Source organism: Bubalus kerabau, chromosome 3 (genome assembly GCF_029407905.1).
Source record: "Bubalus kerabau isolate K-KA32 ecotype Philippines breed swamp buffalo chromosome 3, PCC_UOA_SB_1v2, whole genome shotgun sequence".
NCBI classification, from domain to species: Eukaryota; Metazoa; Chordata; class Mammalia; order Artiodactyla; family Bovidae; genus Bubalus; species Bubalus kerabau.
In genome coordinates, this window is record NC_073626.1 from 147,587,252 (window position 1) to 147,610,042 (window position 22,791).

At 38.8% G+C, this 22,791-nt stretch overlaps 1 protein-coding gene across 14 annotated transcripts in view; it reads left to right on the plus strand.

Annotated features, from left to right (window-relative positions):
• The window catches only part of PARD3B (par-3 family cell polarity regulator beta), a 1,164,360-nt gene that overhangs the window by 800,383 nt on the left and 341,186 nt on the right, over window positions 1-22,791 (plus strand). For 12 of the 14 annotated variants that reach the window (XM_055573198.1, XM_055573203.1, XM_055573202.1 and 9 more), the window contains 3 exons: window positions 8,218-8,424; window positions 8,634-8,711; window positions 9,152-9,389. In XM_055573198.1, coding sequence (XP_055429173.1) covers window positions 8,218-8,424; window positions 8,634-8,711; window positions 9,152-9,389 — 523 coding nt within the window. The remainder of the gene's footprint in view (window positions 1-8,217; window positions 8,425-8,633; window positions 8,712-9,151; window positions 9,390-22,791) is intronic. The other 2 variants (XM_055573199.1, XM_055573204.1) reach the window with 1 other exon arrangement.

Here is a 22,791-nt window from a genome sequence, read left to right on the forward strand (position 1 = left end):
CGGCTACCCACTCCAGTATTCTGGCCTGGAGAATTCCAAAACCCGTATAGTCCATGGGGTCACAAAGAGTCGGACACAACCGAGCAACTTTCACTCACTCACTCATTTGTATTACTGAATATTCTCATTACATATAATCGTATAATTGTTATTCAAAGGTATAAAACCTTACTTTCTATCAGCTCTGAAAATAGTAAGTAATTGAAAATTTCAGGTTTTTTTTTTTTCTTTTTAGTGCAGTCCATTAGCTATAAAAAGGGGAGAAATGAATAAAGCAAAAGTATAAAAATAATTTCGGGCCCTCAAAAAATACAGGTACCCAGTTTATACAACATCATGTAAAAATATCTTCATGTCGGTACCATCCAAGAGATCAATCAGTTTGACCTTTTTGGTATGCTAATAGTTTTTTAAGAAACTTACTAGAATTCTTCTTAGTGTACTTTATTTTGAGTATGGCATTATACAACCCACGTAAGGCATAAACCACTCAACAATCAAAAGCAGAAGAAAGAGGTGCTATTGAAGTAAGCCATACAAAGAATAAGTGGTAAAAAGAATGAGGTGGGGGGGAAAAATCACTGAAACCATTTGTGTTCGGAATGAAAACCTGTTAGCAAGACATATAAGGAGGACTTGGAAGGAGAATAAATGTATTCTTGGCAGTGGGGAAAAATAAGACTATTCAAAGTGTGCGTAAGGACAGGGAAATAGCAGAAAAGGTTAATATCACAAAGAGAGAAGTTAAGTTGAAAGGAATGACTAGTAGGAAAAGACAAAGCATAGAGATGAGAGAGTAATTATAAGGAGGGTAGAAATAATTAGATCCTTGAAAATAGGACAAAAAAAACCTAGGGTTATATTAGTGAAAACAAGAGGCTGTGAGTGAACATTGAGGGAGTAAAACAATCATGGGGTAAACTCCCTGTAGCGTCACAGCACTGGGCTGGAGCGTGGTCCCCATGCTCTCACGCCTCTTTTCTTGTACCTTCCTTTATCCCTACAACAAATGTTTATTCAGTACTTCTCTGCACTGAGGATACCAAGATCAGCAAGACAGAAAACGGTAGGTGGCGTTCATCGATCCTACTGATCCCATTCCACAGGTAGGAAAGCTGGCCTCTTTAATCAGTTCATTTGACTCTTAAGTGAGGTGTTTTTTTTTTTTTCCCCACTTAAATAATAAAAGTTATGTTTTTTTTCCTTCTTTAAGTATTCACATTTCCTTCCAGACAACAATGCTATTTATATAATTTTTAAACTTGTTATTATCTTGAATGCCAGTTTGGGGGTACTGTTGTTGTTTTTAATCTGGTGGAGTTATCCTGACAAGGCAAAGAGAGAGAAAACAAAAGATTACAACAAACCCGTCTGTGGGCCGTGGGTTTGACTGAGTTCTCCAGTTGCCTTAACAGAATCTCCCCAGATATGGTTTTAAATATATGTATTTTTTTAAGAGTTTGCCTACTAAATTGAACCACAGCATCCATTTTCTTATCCACAAAGTTAAAAAATAAAAAGACAGGAGATTGTCATCAGAATATTTTAAGTGTAGTAAATTTACCATTTATTACATTTGTTGGATACAATTTGAGTCCAGGAAAAAAACCAAAATATGGCATCGGGTTTTGACTTTCCATTTATAAATAAAAGAGAGATTTTTTAGTGAAGAAAAGTAAAGTGTACAGCAACACTTAGCGTAGATGTGGAGTCACTTGGAGGGCCATGCCCACACTTACAATCAAATCATTTGTTGTATTTGTTCACCTAATCTTCCCATAATTTTCTCTAGATCTTTTCACTTTAAAATAGACAATGTTTAGAGTCAGAGTAGGAGAGATTATGCAAATATATAACTCTTAATGAGAAGTTCATTATTGAATATTTTGACATGAATTTCAGGAAATGATTAGACCCCGAGATTTATGAGACTTAAAAGGAAAAATAAAAAATAAACTCTTCTCCTAGAGAAATTGGAAATTGCCAGTAAAAGAACTGAGACCCAAATGTCAGCAGATAACATATAAACCAGATTACATTATACCCTGTGGTAATGAATAGGAAACAGGGCACTGCGATAAGCTTGGAATGATGATCAATATTTGGAATACTGAGATAGGCAAGAAGGTAATTAGGCCCATTATGGACACAGCACAGATAACATAATTTGGGAAATTATACATTTATATATTATGGGAATTTTTTTTCTGGGCTAATGGATTTGCAATGGTATCTATTAAAGCATATAAGGCATTTAGCCTCCAGGGGAAACTACTAAAAAAAACACAGACACAAAATTTTCAGTAAGTTTAATCTAAAATAAAAAGACAAAGTGAGATATGTTGGAGAATAAAGTGGTGGTGTGACTTCCTACTTGGAATTTGTAATAATTTTTCATTCAAAGAGTTTTAAGGCTATTAATTTCACATCACAACTCTCCATGAAGCAAGTAAAGCATTTTTGTTGTATTTGCCCAAGTTCATTGTTCATAAGACAGCAAAGCCAAATTGTTAATGAAAGCAAGCTATCTTGACGAATCATGGCCTTCTCAAGTTTCATGCTGAGTCCCCTTGATAACATTGCAATCATTTTGATCCCCAGTTTACTACTGGGCACAATTCCTTTGTTTTAGGGGGAGGGGCTCAAATGTAATTAATTTTCACTAAATGCCTTAAGGACTATCGATGTTACTGAAATGTGCAGATTAATACATTATTTATTGTTAACTATCATAAGTATCTGTTAATTATGAAGCTGTATTATGGAAGAAAACTTGCCATGTATCTGAAAGTGAATACCTTCCCCTAAATAATTCTTTATGTTTTAATAAGAATGTATTGGAAGCAATTTCATCAATAATGGAAGATCCAATTACTGGTCTTCTGGATTAAGGCATTCTTTTATTGCAAGATTTTAATGCTAGAATGGGAAGTTCAAACATTGCCAATGAAATCTCAGACTAATTAAATGATTATAGCCTAAGGAGAAGGGTATCTAAGACTCCACTATTAATCTTCCCAAGAATAGCCTCTATATGTGATGAACAGATGGAGATACACACACACACACACACACACACACACACCTTATTTCAAAAGAAAAAACTGTAAGGAGTTGTGTGGAGGAAAATTAGTTTAACTTTTGAATAGAAAAGGAAGGATGATACTGTATTTCTTTATGGAGCCCTTTTTCAGCTTCTTGCAGGGGAAATAGTTGTATTTTCAAATGCAGTGGTGGATTGAACCAAATGAATTGTTATAGAGCTTCACTTACTCAGTGTTTAGAGTTGATGTAAAAACACCAATGACAATAATCATCACCAGTGCTTTATGAGTACCTGTCATACGCCAAGCACTCTTCCATCCTCATTTTATCCAAATTTTACAGATTAGGAAGCAGGCACAGGAAGGTTAATAACTCAAAAAATAAGTGGCAAAGTGGGGGGTATTGGAATGTCTCACTGCCTCTCCACTTCATCATTCACTGTTAATCACTACTCTCTATAGAGTGTTTTATTCTCTATTATCTGTTGCACAATTGGTAGTTGCTCTGCAGCACGTGGGATCTTAGTTCCCTAACCAGGAATCAAACCTGAGTCTCCTGCATTGCAAGATGGATTCTTAACCATTGGACCACCAGGGAATTCCCGTATTCTCTATTATCCTAATTGTCTGCCTTGCAGGGAACCAGCAGCAGTTCTCAGCCATAGGGAAGAGGCAGAAACCTATCCAAACAGTCCTCCAGAAAAGACTTTTTGTTTTACAGTGAGTTGAAGTGAGTGGACTTCCCAGGTGGCTCAGTGGTAAAGAATCCACCTGCCAATGCAGGAGATGTGGGTTCAGTCCTTGGGTCCCACTCCAGTATTCTTGCCAAGGAACTCCCATGGACCGAAGATCTTGGCAGGCTACAGTCCATGGGGTCTCAAATGAATTGGACACAGCTTAGCAACTAAACAAGAACAACAACATGTTGAAATGGGACTTTCTACTTAGAAGACTGAGGCAGTGGTTTCAGTGTTTTAACTCTATTTTGAAGAGGTACCTCTCCACTGGACACTAGCTCTCTACTGACCTTCTCTCCATTTGTTTCACGACCATGGGAGACGTGGTGGCAGAATTCCTTTAAATCTTTAGACTTGGTGTATGCGTTCAGTTTCTTCATAACACTGCATTTTTTCTGGATGGTGAGGAGGAACAGGGGATATGTCTGAGGATTGATGGAGCCAGAAAACATGGCCCTGAAATTTCCCTCTATTCTATATGAGCAAGGCTTGCAGGTTCAAGTCAAGCCCATCCAAGTCAACGTGGAACAAATAAATCTTCAAAAAAGCTATAGCATCTTTTAAAAAAATCTTTCTGTGATATTTCTTTTGGAGACATCTAAGGAAAAATTTATCACATGGAACTTTAAGAATACTTTTATTATCCTACCTTGAGTATAACATTTCTCATGCAAGATCCCTCTTTTGGTACCTTTGATAAACATTGTATCATGTTTCTAGAAATTTGTGAATGTCAAGTTCATGTTTCTGATGGGAAGATAAGTTTATCAGTATCTTAGAGAACATGGTGACTGAACATAGAAGTCATAAGTTTAAAAAAATAAAGCCTTGCTACTAAAGTTTGGGAAAAGATCTATTTCTTGGCATTTGCAGCTAATCTAAATGGGCCTGGAAATCATTGAAAAATTATATTCAGTTTACATTCAGATACTCAAAATGGGACAAGTAAATGCTCAAATTTGGACATAGTCCATCTCATGACTGATACCATGTGGTATTCAGAGATCACTGTCTCAAACAGTTGCTTAAAATCAGCCACAGTATCACATCAGCTACAGGTGAAAATGTGAGGAGTCCTCACTTTGGAGATGACTTCAGTGGGATGGAACTACTGAGGTATTATAATTACTCCCTTCATATCATTCCTTCAAGGAGACCTCTACTTTAAGTGGGAGCCTAAGAAACAGTATGATTTGTATAAATGGTTAGGCTAAAAATACACAGAAAATCTTCCCCTTTTGAAAGCTACAGGATTTCCAATGCAATGGCAACCTAAGCTGGAACTGCAGAGAATGGGAGTAGGGAAGAAGGACTGAATGTGACAATTTATTGTGCTCACATATAATCTTTATGTGCTAAAACCTTTATTCCAAGTGTTTGGTTGGCATTTAGTGCTGATGCCATCAGTTGACTTATAATAATCCCTCGTAACCAGTAACCTCAACCTTCCCTCAGACATCTTGGACATATAAAGGAAATGAGAACCCTAGCCAAGGTCCCTTCACTCAGAGATTCAATTCAGTCAGTTCAGTGCACCTATAAGTCCTTGTAAGGATTTTCCTGATTTCAAATTCTCCTCTCTAACATCAGTCATTTTTTCCCCACCACTGTATCCTGTTTATTCCCTAGAAATAAATAAGAAAGTTGTTTTCAAGCCTGAAAATCGCTGAGTCCACATTTACAACCAAGACTCAAATGCTTTTCTGCTTTTGTTTTTTTTTTAACCACATCCAGTAGAGTTAGGCTATAATTTTGGCCAACATCAGTTGACACTTCTAATTTGTGACTTCTATTTATGTAAAGTGAATTAATTGCCAGTTCTATTAATCCTGCAAAACCCATGAATCCCTAATGTTCAGTTTGCTTCAAATGAGCAACAGTGTATTTGTTCCTTCTCAAAGAGGACTTCTTGCTGAGCTCCTTTTAGATAACATGCCTTATATCTTGGATGATTTATTCACTTTCATGTTCCCTAGAATTTATTGCTAAAGGTTGATGTGAATACTTACAGTTTGGGCTCTAATATAATCTCCTGAATGGCAATTAATAAATAAAAGATGATTACTATTGTTGACAGAGGAACTAGGCTTCCTCAGATAGTTTTCATCTTCATGTTTTTCCCAAACTTCATGTCAGATCCCTAGGGAGAGATGGTGTAAAATATTTTCTGTAAACTCCAGAGCTTTTACTGTTGCTTTAATACTCCCACACCTCTCTGTTGCTTTTTGTTTTCTTGTCAGAAACAATCTTATTCAGTTTCTGTTTCTTGCACTAACTTTCCTTCTTAGGACTATAAGAAATACACCTCTTTGTGGATTTGGTAGCAGTGTATTCTTACTATTTACTATTTGCAAAGTAGCACCTGAAATTTGTCCCTGAAATTTCTTATGTTTTTTTTTCTCCTTAATCCCATCTATGTTGCATATCTTAATGATACACTGTTACCTATAAAATGGAATGTTTACTGTCATCATGTATATTGTTAAAGAGCAAAATTGCCTCCTGTAAGGTACTGTGAAGCTGGAAAAACAACATCCAGTTTTTGCATTTTTGTCTGTTTAACTAGGCCCAGGGCTAATCGAAACCAATGGTCTTAGTTAGAGATGAGGAAACTAGAGACCATTTGAAGTAGCTTCACCATAGTCAAGTAGAGGGTGGAGGCCAAGTACAACTTTGGACAATACAGAGCAGAAAAGGCACAGTGGGGCTTCCTGAAAACAGTTCCCAGCTCCGATGCTTATTAAGTGTGTGTCTTTAGACCAGGTATTTCTCTGCCCTCTGCCTGGGTTTCCTCATCTGTAAAATGGGAACAATATTGGCAGTAGCACTACTTCCCTGGTGGCTCAGAGGTTAACGCGTCTGCCTGCAATGTGGGAGACCTGGGTTTGATCCCTGGGTTGGGAAGATCCCCTGGAGAAGGCAATGGCAACCCACTCCAGTACTCTTGCCTGGAGAATTCCATGGATGGAGGAGCCTGGTGGGCTACAGTCCACAGGGTCGCAAAGAGTCAGACATGACTGAGCGATTTAACTTTCACTTTCACTTTCAGTACAGGTAAAGCACTTACAACTGGGCTAAGCGCTGTCTTCATTGTTAGCTATTAGCATTATTGTCATTATTTTGACTGTTTTTAACATATTTACAATACATGGGATGGTGTATTTTGTTTTTTAACTCTATGCATGTCTATACAGGCATGACGCCTTTGCTGTACTTCTTTTCTATTCCTTGTACTACCTAGTATTTTTTTAAGCAACTAGTAATAATATTTATGGCAGCAGCATTAGTAGAAGCAAAAATAGTGATCGTAGTAAGAAATGATAGAGCTGTTTACTGAGCCTTACTATATATATATATACTAAGCATTGAAGTAGCTACTTTATGTTCACAATCCATAAGATGTACTCAGTCTGTATCTACTAAAAACTGTAAGGTAGTCTATTTCCAGAAATGCAAGTGTAGCCCCTTCATGACAGTAATCTTTGTAACTGGAGAGGATCGTGAGCTTTGGCCCTGGTGGAAAAGAGCCCTGCTAGAATTCCCTCCATCTTTAAAATAATCCTTGTGCTACTGGTATTTATATAGCCTAATCCTGTTACACACAACTGCGAACCTGACCGTGGGTGGGAATGGAGATCAAGGCATGAGTGAAAAGTGCCAGGTAACAGAGCAAGACAAACCGTACAAATGAAAAATACTATATATCAAAACACAAATTATTAAACTCCACCTAGGCTTTTTTGGAATATTATATCACGCAAAGAAAATTACCCCATTTCCTAGATAATCAAATAGAAATACATATGGAACAGTAAGCATTGACACAGAAAAGTTGTTTTCTTTCCTTGCTTTGCTTTTTTTGTCGACTAAATAAATTGCATTTACTATACAGGAACAATGCTAGAGTATGATAAAGTGTTTAAGGACAGAAATTAAAATCACTTCAATGCTGTTTGATTTTTGTGCATATTACATTCCTTAATAACTGTAAGAACAATTTTGGAAATAATAAAAGCTACAATGTATGGGAGTGCTTAGAATGAGAACCGTGCAACACTTAGGTGCTCGGTGTGTGTGGCTATGTGAGTGTGTGTATACACACTCTCATACGTATAATCTCTAGAGAGTGCTACAGCTTTTCAAATTCATGTATGTGTGTATGTGCGTGTGCATAAATATATATACATATTTATTCTGTATATAACATGTATTATCAGTTTAAATCTTCCCACATCTTTATAGAAAAGCAACTAAGGCACCAAGAAGTCAAATATTTGCTCAAAGTCACAAAGAGTGGCAAAGCTGAGGTTTAACACCAAGACCCACCCCCTTAACATCCCCACCCCTGCCTTTTGAGATAGAACAACAAGCCTTCCTACTCCATCAGGCTGCCTTAGGGGAAGGGTGACCTTTTGCCCTTTTTTCTTTTTTTCCAGATTCTCCTAGCAAAGATTTTGGTCCAACTCTGGGTTTGAAAAAGTCCAGCTCCTTGGAGAGCCTACAGACCGCAGTTGCCGAGGTCAGGAAGAATGAACTTCCCTTCCACCGGCCCCGGCCACACATGGTCCGCGGCCGGGGCTGCAACGAGAGCTTCCGAGCAGCCATTGACAAATCCTACGACGGACCTGAAGAGTTAGAAGCCGGTAGGGCGACACGCTTGCTGAAATGGTTTCTTCCTCTCGTTATTATCAGCGAATCATAGGCACGAATGGGTGCTTAACTACAGGGAAAAATGATTTAAGGATCACAATTATATTTTTGATATTAAAAGTAATTCATTTTCCTGATATGTTTTGCCCTTTGGCTTAATGAACATGGAATTGGATAACGCAATATGCAATTTATTTTACAGGCCAACCACTGAAGAATTGTTCTCCTTCAATTTCCTACAAGGACCAACTGTCATTTGCCCTTAGGGTAGCAGCACTAAGTATGCATTTCTTGACATTCTTATTCAAGTCATTAGAAGCAGCCTCAACCCAAGGACTGACTGCATTAATTGCATTGAAACAGCCGGGTTATAGCTACACTCAGAAACTTCTGGAAATAAACTCACCCTGTTTGTTTCCCAGCATGTCGGCATTCTGAGCTAATCAAGGTTAACAAGCTGCTTTCAGAGAGATCAGCATTTCAGCCCATATCAAACCTTTTATACTCATGGCTAAGCAACCAGGGCCCTCCACTCCCAACAGCAAAAGCCTTGCATAACCAGATTTAGGCAGTTGTCTCTTCAAAGGGTACACGTAGCCACGTGGCAGGGTAGAACTCCTGAGTGCTTTGATTTGTTCTTCTGTATTTTAACTTTTCTTGAAATACTGACAGAGGAGCCCCTGACTATGTGCATTGATTTTTTTTTTTCCTCTTGTGCAGATGGTCTGTCTGATAGGAGCTCTCACTCTGGTCAAGGAGCTCTGAATTGTGAATCTGCCCCTCAGGGGAACTCTGAGCTAGAAAATGCAGAAAATAAAGCCAGGAAAGTAAAAAAAACGAAAGAAAAGGAGAAGAAGAAGGAAAAGGGCAAATTAAAAGTCAAGGAGAAAAAGCAGAAAGAGGGAAATGAAGATCCAGAAAGGAAAATAAAGAAGAAGGGATTTGGTGCCATGCTAAGGTAGGGACCTGCTTTTGAAGGCAAAGTTGGGTTACTTTGCTTTGGTTTGGTTTTTCTCTCCTGATGAAAATACTCATTTGTGTTCACTCAAAAAAAAAAAAAAAAAAAAAAAAGGCAAGCTTTCCTTCCTTTTCAGCTAGATGCCTAAAAATCTTTTTTTAATTGAACTATACTTGATTTACATTGGTGTGTTAATTTCTGCTGTACAACAAAGTGATTCGGTTATAAAAGAAGAATATATATATGTGTGTGTATATATATATATATATATACACACACACACACAGACACAGACACATACACACATACACATTCTTTTCCACTATGGTTTATCACAGGGTATTGGATATTATTCCCTCTGCTGTATAGTAGGACATTGTTGTTTATCCGTTCTCTATATAATGGTTTGTATTCACTAACCCCAAACTCCCAGTCCATCTCTTTCCCACCCTCCCTCATCCTTGGCAATAGCAAGGATGTATATGAGTAACAGACTCTATGTACAGGAGTCTGTTTCTGTCCCATAGATGAATTCATTTGTGTCATATTTTAGATTCCACATATACATGACATCATATATCTGTCTCTTTCTTTCTGACATACCCTGCTTAGTATGATAATCTCTAGTTCTAGCCACGTTGCTGCAAATGGCCTTATTTCATTCTTTTTTATGGCTGAGTAATGTTCCATTGTGTATACATAACACATCTTCTTTATCCATGCATTTGTCAATGGACCTTTCGGTTGTTTTCATCCTTGGCTATTGTGAATAATGCTGCTATGAACATAGAGGTGCATATGTGTTTCTGAATTATAGTTTTGAATAGATATATGCCCAGGAATGGGATTGCTGGATCATATGTAGATGCTTAAAAATCTTAACTGGTGATTTTGTGTGCTCCTTTTCTGCAAAGGCAGAAGGAGCCTTCTTGGTTGGCTTCTGACACTGGTGATGGCAGGAAGCTGCCATAAACATGTCTTGCTGGAGGCATGGGTAGTGCCCAGAGCCTTTGGTACCAATGCATTATTTGAGTAAAGAAAATGCTTCTTCGTCAACATAGGGAAAGCAAGAGGTAAAGGCATCTTTTACCTGTGACCTCTAGAATACAGCCTTTGAATTAGAGATGACAGGGTAGATGAACCATACCCCACTCCCACTATGATTCCAGATGTGTCCATGGCCAGGTCTGTGGGCACATCAGCCATCACCTGCAGAGGCTCTGTGGTGTAGTGGAGAGGTCATTGCATCTGGAGTCAGAGGGCCTTCATCTGAACCTATCACCTTCCCACACAAAAAGCTGGGCATCACACACGTTAAGTACTATCATACATGTTAAGGCTCCTTGAGCCTTGCTTTCCTCAGTTTCAAAATAAGACTGGTCCACTGTTGTCTAACTCCGTGAGACTGTAAGATGAGATGTCATAGGCAGCCAGTCTATTGACTAGGCATGGCTCAGCAGGGTGCAATCAGAAAACAACTTCAATTCTTCTCCAACAGCTACCTTCATATATGCCGTGTTTATGCTGTCAAGATGTCCACAATTTGATAAAGAAGCACCTCTTTCCATTACTGCCTTTACCTCTATAATTTCCCATGTAAGAAAATCTCAATCTCTACCCTTCTGTTCCATGGGCTGAAGATGAGTCATGGGAGGTGATGGTTGATGGGCCAGTTTTGCATCTCTTATTAAACCCTTAAGAGATGCCTTTCTTAAGAATGCTGAGTGGTATTTGTCATCAGATGTTCTCAGTTAAGGATCTTCAACTGAAATTTTAGTGAAACATAAAGTTCCATTCCATAGGACTGTTTTTCATATATATATATATATATATATATATATATATATATTCTCTCTCCCCCTCTCTCCCTCCCTGTGTGTGTGTGTGTGTGTGTGTGTATGTGTGTATACGTACATGTGACCTTGAAACTGCAAAGTGACATTTAGGGACACACATAATTTAGACACTGGACAAATCTCTAAAAAAACCCTTGTTTTCCCTGATGGTTTCTATGGTTTTATCTATCCATTTACCAATTAAAATGTTAAACTTGCCCTTATTCTGGGTAACTATCATGACTGCTATTAGATAATCATCCTTGATAATAATGATAACACAGAACTGTAGTATATTTAGATGAGAATCGCCTTTGCGGTTGTGGAGTTCAGAGATTAAAAATGCAGACTGTATTTGTCACTCTGACCCAACCCTGGCTTCTGTGCTTTCTCTCTAGGTAACATTGGGCAAGTTACTTAATCTCGTTCTGTGCCATCTAAAAAATGGGAGTAACAATAAAATCTATTATTATGAGAATTATAGCTGCTTAATTATATGTAACTTGCTTAGAACAGTGCCTGGCAAGTAACAAACATTCAATAAATGTTCATTATCACAGTAAGTAGAATAATGGCTTCCCTAAAGATGTTCATGTCCCAATTTGTAGTTCCTATGAGCATGTTATATTGCCTGGCAAAGGAGAAGTGAGGTTGCAGGTAGAATTGAGTTTTCTGTTCAGCTGGCCTTAGGATAAGGAGATTATCCTGAATTTCCACCAGTGGGCGTATGGCAAGAACAAGGGGTCTTAAAAGTGGAAGAGGAAGGGCTTCCCCGGTGGTACAGTGGATGGCAATCCACCTGCCAGTTTAGGAGACATGGGTTCAATCCGTGTTCTGGGAAGATCCCACGTGCTGCAGAGCATCTAAGCACATACAATGAGCCTGAGCTCCAGAGCCCAGGAGCCACAACTACTGAAGGTCAGCACCTAGAGCCCATGCTCTGCAGCAAGAGAAGCCACCTCAGTGAGAAGCCCGCATACCACGACTAGAGAAAAAGCCCGTGCAGCAACAAAGTTTCGGCACAGCCAAAATTAAACAGATAAAAAAATTTTAAAAGAAGATGTGACTGTGGAAGATACAGAGAAATGCAATATGTAGCTGGAGGGACTGTGAGCCAAGGACTGTGGGCAGCCTCTAGAAGGTGGGAAGGGCAGAGCAATGGATTCTCTCTGGAGAACTTCCAGATGGGAACACAGCCTGCCAACCCATTAATTTCAGCCCGTTTTTGTTGTTTAAGCCACTCAGTATATGGCAGTTTCTGCAGCATCAGTAGAAAAGCATATTGCAAATATCATAATTATTAATACTTCTACAATATTAATTTATAAGGTCAAAAAATCCTCTTTAAAGTGCTAAAGAAAAATACTATAAAGATTTAACTACAGTAGTCTGTAAATAGAAAAACTATTATAGCTTCACATATCCCATTTTCTAGAATATTACTAAATTAAACTTTAACTCTGTATTTTATTTCAGATGATGTGATTTGGCAGGTTCATACTCCACTGCCCAGAATACAGAGCTGGCTCTTCCTGTCGTTGTCCAATGTTTGCTGTGTTTTCCTTTGATAGAAATCACAGGTCCTAGATTCTTGAGACATCTAGTAATTCAGATTTTATTTCCTTACCCTATTTTAGAAAAATTAAGATCTGAAAGGTGGTGTTTGATTTTATCTCTGGTGTAAAAATAGCAACTGTTTTCCGTAGCCTTTTGCATCCGAGTTTGTGAGCATATTGGAGATGCTGCTACATGCACATTTTCAACAACAAAGAACACAAAAGCTGTTACCATTAGCCAACAGACTTTGCTTTAACTCTCATCTGTTGCTCAGATGCTATTGACTTAGTTACTTATTTAAAAAAAAAAAATTGATTGCTCTAAGGATCTCAAGGAGTTAGATATGTGGTTTAAATATGTATAATTTTGTTCCGGTATCTGCACTTCAGACACCCTCCTGAACATGGGGCTTTAGTATAGATTGTGTAGCTGTGCCATGTACAATGATACTTGGCCAAGGGCGTGAGCAGGGACCAAATTTCTGCCTCCCTGTCCTTCCCTCACCACACATCATGGAAGTGTAATTGTGGTAGCGGTAGCTTTGCTCTTGCTTGTGGAAAGTTAAGTGCCGTGTGCTTTTCTGCTATTCTCTGGTCGCTTTGTGTTGATGCCATGTAATAGCACAGTTTAGCTCAGTTAATTTAACCTATTTCCTATCATTTTGAAAAAATTATGGGAGATCTCATTAATTCATACCTTTATATGTATTGTCCGGCTCCAGTATGCTTTGTTGATTTCAGAATTAGTTCCCTGCAGATTCACCTATGGCTCTTACATAGGCTATGATTTATTGTGGGGAAATATACAGCTTAAGAACCTACCAATTTTGGTAGTTTCCCTCTATACTCTGTTTTACCTACTGTTGAAAGAGAATTTTAGAGGATCAAGGTGCTTACATTATTTTCATTTTGTGTTTTTTGTATTCTTCATGGCAGTACCCTGCAGAAAAGACCACCAGTGAGTGGCTCCTTGCAACCAAAGGGTGAAGTCCAAAACCTCTCAATAAACAACCTCATAACTATCAGCCCTATTCCACCTTCCTGGGGTCTAACAGATATTTTCTAAGCACTAAAAACATACATATAATATCCTTTGGCTAAGAAAATCTTGCCCTGTTTATAGTAAAAACTCAAAGTCAGTCCTTGATTTCTTAATTATTTAATAAGCTTGTCAATCCTTATATTCTTGAAACTGAATTCTGTCAGTTTAATTGTGATTGAAATCCATTCCTTTACATCATAGCCACTATCATCTACTCTTGGTATTACAGACCACTCACTTTAAAAGCCTTCAGATGGTCAGCTTGTTCTGGACCTAAATGGAAGGTTTAATGTCCATCAAGTACCTTCTTCTATACCGTTGGTGTGCCCAGGAAGCTTTTTTGATGGATTAACAAAGAACAAAGAGTAAAACCTGCTACTAAGAATTTCATTTCTGTTTTTAGTATTTTGCCCATACTCATTTGATCAGTAACAATCTTGAATGCCTCCTCCTTGTCAAAAGCGTTCATAATTATTCTTCACTTACATCAGATCTGATCAGTCGCTCAGTCATGTCCGACTCTTTGTGACCCCATGAATCACAGCACGCCCGGCCTCCCTATCCATCACGAACTCCTGGAGTTCACTCAAACTCATGTCCATCGAGTCAGTGATGCCATCCAACCATCTCATCCTCTGTCGTCCCCTTCTCCTCCTGCCCCCAATCCCTCCCAGCATCAGAGTCTTTTCCAATGAGTCACCTCTTCGCATAAGGTGGCCAAAGTACTGGAGTTTCAGCTTTAGCATCATTCCTTCCAAAGAAATCCCAGGGCTGATCTCCTTCAGAATGGACTGGTTGGATCTCCTTGCAGTCCAAGGGACTCTCAAGAGTCTTCTCCAACACCACAGTTCAAAAGCATCAATTCTTCGGTGCTCAGCCTTCTTCACAGTCCAACTGTCACATCCATACATGAGCACAGGAAAAACCATAGCCTTGACTAGATGAACCTTTGTTGGCAAAGTAATGTCTCTGCTTTTTAATATGCTATCTAGGTTGGTCATAACTTTCCTTCCAAGGAGCAAGCATCTTTTAATTTCATGGCTGCAGTCACCATCTGCAGTGATTTTGGAGCCTAGAAAAATAAAGTCAGCCACTTTTTCCCCATCTATTTGCCATGAAGTGATGGAACCAGATGCCATGATCTTCATTTTCTGAATGTTGAGCTTTAAGCCAACTTTTTCACTCTCCACTTTCACTTTCATCAACAGGCTTTTGAGTCCCTCTTCACTTTCTGCCATAAGGGTGGTGTCATCTGCATATCTGAGGTTATTGATATTTCTCCCGTCAATCTTGATTCCAGCTTGTGTTTCTTCCAGCCCAGCATTTCTCATGATGTACTGTGCATATAAGTTAAATAAACAAGGTGACAATATACAGCCTTGACATACTCCTTTTCCTATTTGGAACCATTCTGTTGTTCCATGTCCAGTTCTAACTGTTGCTTCCTGACCTGCATACAAATTTCTCAAGAGGCAGATCAGGTGGTCTGGTATTCCCATCTCTTGAAGAATTTTCCACAGTTTATTGTGATCCACACAGTCAAAGGCTTTGGCATAGTCAATAAAGCAGAAATAGATGTTTTTTCTGGAACACTCTTGCTTTTTCCATGATCCAGCAGATGTTGGCAATTTGATCTCTGGTTCCTCTGCCTTTTCTAAAACCAGCTTGAACATCTGGAAGTTCACGGTTCACATATTGCTGAAGCCTGGCTTGGAGAATTTTGAGCATTACTTTACTAGCGTGGGAGATGAGTGCAATTGTGTGGTAGTTTGAGCATTCTTTGGCATTGCCTTTCTTTGGGATTGGAATGAAAACTGACCTTTTCCAGTCCTGTGGCCACTGCTGAGTTTTCCAAATTTGCTGGCATATTGAGTGCAGCACTTTCACAGCATCATCTTTCAGGATTTGGAATAGCTCAACTGGAATTCTATCACCTCCACTAGCTTTGTTCATAGTGATGCTTTCTAAGGCCCACTTGACTTCACATTCCAGGATGTCTGGCTCTAGGTCAGTGATCACACCATCGTGATTATCTGGGTCATGAAGATCTTTTTTGTACAGTTCTTCTGTGTATTCTTGCCATCTCTTCTTAATATCTTCTGCTTCTGTTAAGTCCATACCATTTCTGTCCTTTATTGAGCCCATCTTTGCATGAAATGTTACTTTGGTATCTCTGATTTTCTTGAAGAGATCTCTAGTCTTTCCCATTCTGTTGTTTTCCTCTATTTCTTTGCATTGATCGCTGAAGAAGGCTTTCTTATGTCTTCTTGCTATTCTTTGGAACTCTGCATTCACATGTTTATATCTTTCCTTTTCTCCTTTGCTTTTTGCGTCTCTTCTTTTCACAGCTATTTGTAAGGCCTCCCCAGACAGCCATTTTGCTTTTTTGCATTTCTTTTCCATGGGGATGGTCTTGATCCCTGTCTCCTGTACAATGTCACGAACCTCATTCCATAGCTCATCAGGCACTCTATCTATCAGATCTAGGCCCTTAAATCTATTTCTCACTTCCATTATATAATCATAAGGGATTTGATTTAGGTCATACCTGAATGGTCTAGTGGTTTTCCCTACTTTCTTCAATTTCAGTCTGAATTTGGCAATAAGGAGTTCATGGTCTGAGCCACAGTCAGCTCCTGGTCTTGTTTTTGCTGACTGTATAGAGCTTCTCCATCTTTGGCTGCAAAGAATATAATCAGTCTGGTTTCAGTGTTGACCATCTGGTGATGTCCATGTATAGAGTCTTCTCTTGTGTTGTTGGAAGAGGGTGTTTGCTATAACCAGTGCATTTTCTTGGCAAAACTCTATTAGTCTTTGCCCTGCTTCGTTCCATATTCCAAGGCCAAATTTGCCTGTTACTCCAGGTGTTTCTTGACTTCCTACTTTTGCATTCCAGTCCCCTATAATGAAAAGGACATCTTTTTTGGGTGTTAGTTCTAAAAGGTCTTGTAGAACTGTTCAACTTCAGCTTCTTCAGAGTTACTGGTTGGGGCATAGACTTGGATTACTGTGATATTGTTTGCCTTGGAAACGAACAGAGATCATTCTGTCGTTTTTGAGATTGCATCCAAGTACTGCATTTCGGACTCTTTTGTTGACCATGATGGCTACTCCATTTCTTCTGAGGGATTCCTGCCCGCAGTAGTAGATATAATGGTCATCTGAGTTAAATTCACCCATTCCAGTCCATTTCAGTTCGCTGATTCCTAGAATGGCGACATTCACTCTTGCCATCTCTTGTTTGACCACTTCCAATTTGCCTTGATTCATGGACCTGACATTCCAGGTTCCTATGCAATATTGCTCCTTACAGCATCGGACCTTGCTTCTATCACCAGTCACATACACAGATGGGTGTTCTTTTTGCTTTGGCTCCATCCCTTCAATCTTTTTGGAGTTATTTCTCCACTGATCTCCAGTAGCATATTGGGCACCTACTGACCTGGGGAGTTTCTCTTTCAGTATCCTATCATTTTGCCTTTTCATACTGTTCATGGGGTTCTCAAGGCAAGAATATTGAAGTGGTTTGCCATTCCCTTCTCCAGTGGACCACATTCTGTCAGATCTCTCCACTATGACCCACCCATCTTGGGTTGCCCCACGGGCATGACTTAGTTTCGTTGAGTTAGACAAGGCTGTGGTCCTAGTGTGATTAGATTGACTAGTTTTCTGTGAGTATGGTTTCAGTGTGTTTGCCCTCTGATGCCCTCTTCCAACACCTACGGTCTTACTTGGGTTTCTCTTACCTTGGGCGTGGGGTATCTCTTCACGGCTGCTCCAGCAAAGCGCAGCCATTGCTCCTTACCTTGGACGAGGGATATCTCCTCACTGCCGCCCCTCCTGACCTTCAATGTGGGATATCTCCTCTAGGCCCTCCTGCGCCCACGCAGCCACGGCTCCTTGGACGTGGGGTACTTACATAACCACCATTTAATAAGGGCCTTCTTTGCATCAGACTTCCCTGATACAAACAGAGACCTGCAATGCGAGAGACCTGGGTTTGATTCCTGGGTCAGGAAAATCCCTTGAGAAGGGAATGGCAACCCACTCTAGTATTCTTGCCTGGAGAATTCCATGGAGAGAGGAGCCTGGCAGGATACAGTTCATGGGACACGACTGAGCAACTAACACTTTCACTTGCATCGGGCACTGTTCTAGGCACTGGGCATACAGCGATATATCGCTTCTTTAATGGTACTTTTTTTAATCTTCACAAGGGAGGGAAGAATCAGAGACTTTAATTTCTTGTGGTGAGTTTAAATCAAAACAAAACATCATACAACATGTGAACTGCCTGTAACAGTGAATTTCCCATGGAGTGATGGGATGTTTGCCTAGGATACATACAACTTGAAGGAATCAGCAGTCAATTTATATGGTGCTGAACAAGATCTCCAGGCCATGGCTCTTGTGGAATTTATATCTCAGTGAGGGAGAGAAAAATGAACAATTCACTCAAAATCACTGAGATTATTTCAGGCTGTAGTAGGTGCTAAGAAAAAGGTAAAATCAGAAGAGATGGTATCATTGCACCCTCAGCAACTGTCTACCAGCCTGACAGAGTGTGTACCTGCCCAGGCCACACTGAATTTCCAGCAGCTACATTATCAGAACTTAGCACACCAGGGTACTCATGCCAGATCACTTTATGTCTGCTTTTTTTTTTTAAACATATGAGCATGGGAAGATTATTTTTAAACCAATTTCATATAAAGCTGTAACAGAGAGTCAACCCAAATTGTATCTGTTTTAGTACATATGATACCTGAAGTATCATTTTCAAGGTGATGATACTTCATACCCGATATAAACATTTTGAAGGCATGTGGTCTGTGATCTGAATGGTGAACTTGATTTGTAGCTGTTTATATTAACTCTGTTTCTCCCAGCCCACCAGTTGGATATTTTTTTATTATTTCATCTTAACCCAGCTAATGCACGTATACACTGGTTTAGTTTCTACAACAAAATACCTAAATCATGAACCCTAATGACAAAGGTATTTTTTAGAACACAGAGGAAAAAATTTTATTTCTAAGCTTTGCAAATGGGAAAGCATCTGTTTCATCCATTTTATACCAAAATAGACTACAAGCATGCCTCGTTTTATTGTACTTCACTTATTTTGCTTTGGAGATGCTGTAATTTTTACAAATTGAAGGTTTATGACAACCCTGCATTGAGCAAGTCTATCGGTGTCATTTTTCAAATAGCATTTGTTCAGTTCATTTCTTTGTGTCACATTTTCATCCTTCATGCAATAGTTCAGGCTTTTTTGTTATTATTTATCTGTTATGGTGATCTCTGATGATCGTTAGCCTATTTTAGCAATAAAGTATATTTTAATTAAGATGTGCATTGTTTCTTAGACATAATGCTATTGCACATTTAATAGACCACAGTATACTATAAACAGGGCTTCCCTGATAGCTCAGCTGGTAAAGAATCCACCTGCAATGCAGGAGACCCCGGTTCAATTCCTGGGTTGGGAAGATCCACTGGAGAAGGGATAGGTTACACACGCCAGTATTTCTGGGCTTCCCTTTGTGGCTCAGCTGGTAAAGAATCAGCCTACAATGTAGGAGACCTGGGTTGGGAAGGCTACCCACTCCAGTATTCTGGCCTAGAGAATTCCATGGACTGTATAGTCCATGGGGTCACAAAGAGTCAATTACTTTCACTTTCATACTATAAACATAACTTTTATATGCCCTGGGAAGCCAAAAAAGTTGTGTGACTTGTTTTAATGTGATATCATTGCCGTAATCTGGAACCAAACCCACAATATCTGCCTGTAAATATCTTATTGAAACTAGGGAAGCTCTATATTATGACATCTGCTGTGAATTATTTAAAAGAGAATACTCCTACACACACACACACACACACACGCACACACACAGACACCCTTGTCCACCACCACAAACAACCCAGACATCACTGCCATCAAATTAACTCTTAACTGAGTTGAAAATCTGCCAGTTACAAGCTCTGTGGCCTTCATTAATCCCTCGGAGTCTCAGTCTACTCATAAGTAAACTGGGGATAATAATGTATACTCTCTGAATTGTTGTGAAGTTTAAGTTCAGCAGTTTCTATGAGCAAAACACTCAGTGTGGTTCCTGGCCTAGTAGATTTCCTTTCTTGTCTTCCATCAAGGGACCAAACCTCAGACAGCCAACCCTCAGATACTGCCTTTCACTTGTAACCCACTAAATTTTGCTTTCATTTTTCTCTTTCCCTCTAATTGCTGTTGTGTATTTCAGGCGAACATGCTGTCTTAAGCCTGAACAGTTTTGTGTAGGAAACTCTAAGAAGTAATGATAAAACTGAAATCATTCACTCATTTATATTTTATAAACTTTGGGTCACCCCCTTCTAAATGTAACCATTAACTATTTTCAAAGGTTATTTCATCTCTTAATGATGAATTAACTTCATATCAAATTAAGTCAGCAAAACTTTCTATTGCTAAATACAAATAGAAAATGAACTCAGATGGAGAATAATTTTTTTGTTTTGTTTTGCTTTCCTTTTTTTTTTTTTCCTTTGTCTAGTATTTCAGACCAGAATGTATGGATGGGTTTCAGACTTGATATTCTTAACGCATGGCTCAGAGTTATTTCATTGGACTGCCTTGGAAGTTGTCTTATAATACATGACCCATAAAGATACATTTTGACTTGATTTTTAAATTAGGTTAGATAGACTGAATACTTAAGTCTCCAGGGAGCATGACATACCTGTCATACTTTCTTCTCCTTACCTTGATCCCATAATGGCTGTTACAGGTCTCGTGTACAATAACTATAATGCACTCATGCCTGTCATTACCTCTTTCCAGATACTGGTTGTGAAGTGTCTGGTTATCCCTGCAACTTTATGGGTATGAAGGGTAACCTATTCTATGCAGCCAGGCCAGGGAAATTGTAACAGTCATTTCCCCAAAGGCAAAAGGCCCACCACAGACTAGCTTTAAGGCGCTTGGTTTCATGAAGTAGAGGCCAGTTGGAAACATGAAATTTCAGATGAAAAATGAAAGCCAAAGTAGGTCAAAGTTCATAATTCAGCTTCCAGCTGGATATAGAAATACATTGAAAACACAAAGATTTGTAGATCAGGGTAAAATGGCTGCATATATTAAATCTGAAAGAAATATAGGACTGTGACAAAAATAAATAAATAAATTTGCATGTCAAAGGCTACTCATGGTGCAGCCATCCATTCTCCTCCATGGCTGCCTCTGATTGCTGATTGCCGAGGGAAAGAAAGAGAAGCTGAAAGCACATTGGAATGTGGTTAGGCTCACTTTTTGCCTCTTTGGTAACTCTGAATTTTCTCACCTCACCATCCATCTTAAATTATTTAAGTTTCTCTTCCGCAGTATGAGCCATGAATATTTCGTTTCTTGGTTTGTTAATTTGCCAATTTTCCTTTGAGCTAAGTGCCCCAGCAATTTTAATTTTTCATTCAAGTTGGGAAGAGCAATGACCCCTGTTTTTTTCATTATTATTATCACAGGCGTAGACTCAGAATGCTCCTTTTTACGGCCAGCAGTGTTGAGCCCATAATGGAATTGCAAAGTAGAGAATATAATATACTGATATTGACTTCCATTAAACCCAGTGGTGTGATAGCTGATAATATTTATATATTTATGTATCATACATCCTGGCTTTTGTTCGTTTGCAACTAAGCACCAGAGGGGAAAATTAGCATCATAATATGAGTAGATTGTGAACAGGAGAATACAAAGAATTGGAGAAGGGAGTCTTTATGAATAGGGCAAGTGATATAAGATGATGAAAAAAGATGCAAGCATGGTACCTAAAAAGTATAAGTGCAATTTGGATCAAACACATTTAGGACTGCTTGGTCAGCATTTATTTCTTAACTAAAAGACGACCCAGAGACAGACAGGCTACTCTGATAGACTGAGTTCAGACAAATGAACTGCTATGGTGCCCAGCATGCAGAGTTTGTTTGGTGTCTTGACTTTAATAATTTTTTTTTGACTGTTAAGTATGTCTGCAAATATTTGTCATTCTTTTTTTCTGGGGGAGGGTGTGAGTATGTGTTCAGTGGAGGAGTGAGGGGCATTGATGGAGTTCATTAATATAAAAGTGCACGGGTAGCTTGTTTTCAAACTCATTTTAAAAGCTGATTGCTGTTCATCGCCTTCCCCTCCTACCCTATGTAAGTTTGATTACTTGGTAGTTCTGTTTATGGGTGTCCAAGGCAAGATGATTTTCTCATACATATCACATTAAAAAATGACCACGTAGAATGTCAACCAAAAGGCTACTTGTTTAATTAGGGTTCCCTTCTCCTCTTAATGTGCATGCATAGCGCCCATTAACGTTAATGTGAATTACAAAAGAGTACTGAAGAAGAATAGGCCGTTTACCTCGGTCCTTCTCTTGGATAATGAGGTTTAGATTTGTTAACAGATCAGAACAAAAGTCCAGTGGAAAAAATTGGCTTAACTTTTAAAGAAATTGATATGCTAAAAAGAACTTTCACAAGCACTAAAGTGGAAGCTACACGTTAATAAACTTCATTAGCATCTAAGGTGAAATATAATCATTTAAAATGCTGGATTAATAAAATGCAAAGGATTTCCTAATGGACTCATTTGCATACTCATATTAAATAACTAATAAAACATATTAACAACAGTTTTATTCATGTATATAAACACTGGTAAGTTCCTCGTTGAGGCTGTATTTGCTAATTTGCTTTATACCATGTCCAGCACAATGTCATGTCCTTGTAGGATGTTTACTTAATACTATTAGATAATGACATGTATAGATTTAATCATTTGCATGGAGGAAAAATGGAATTAGTTCTTTACTTAGCACCTTTTATCTGAGCACCTCAATGTGATTTACTAACATCCATCTTCCAGATGCATGGGAGATGAACTGGGCAAGTAGTAAGGAATGAGACTGGAGAAGTGAGACAGC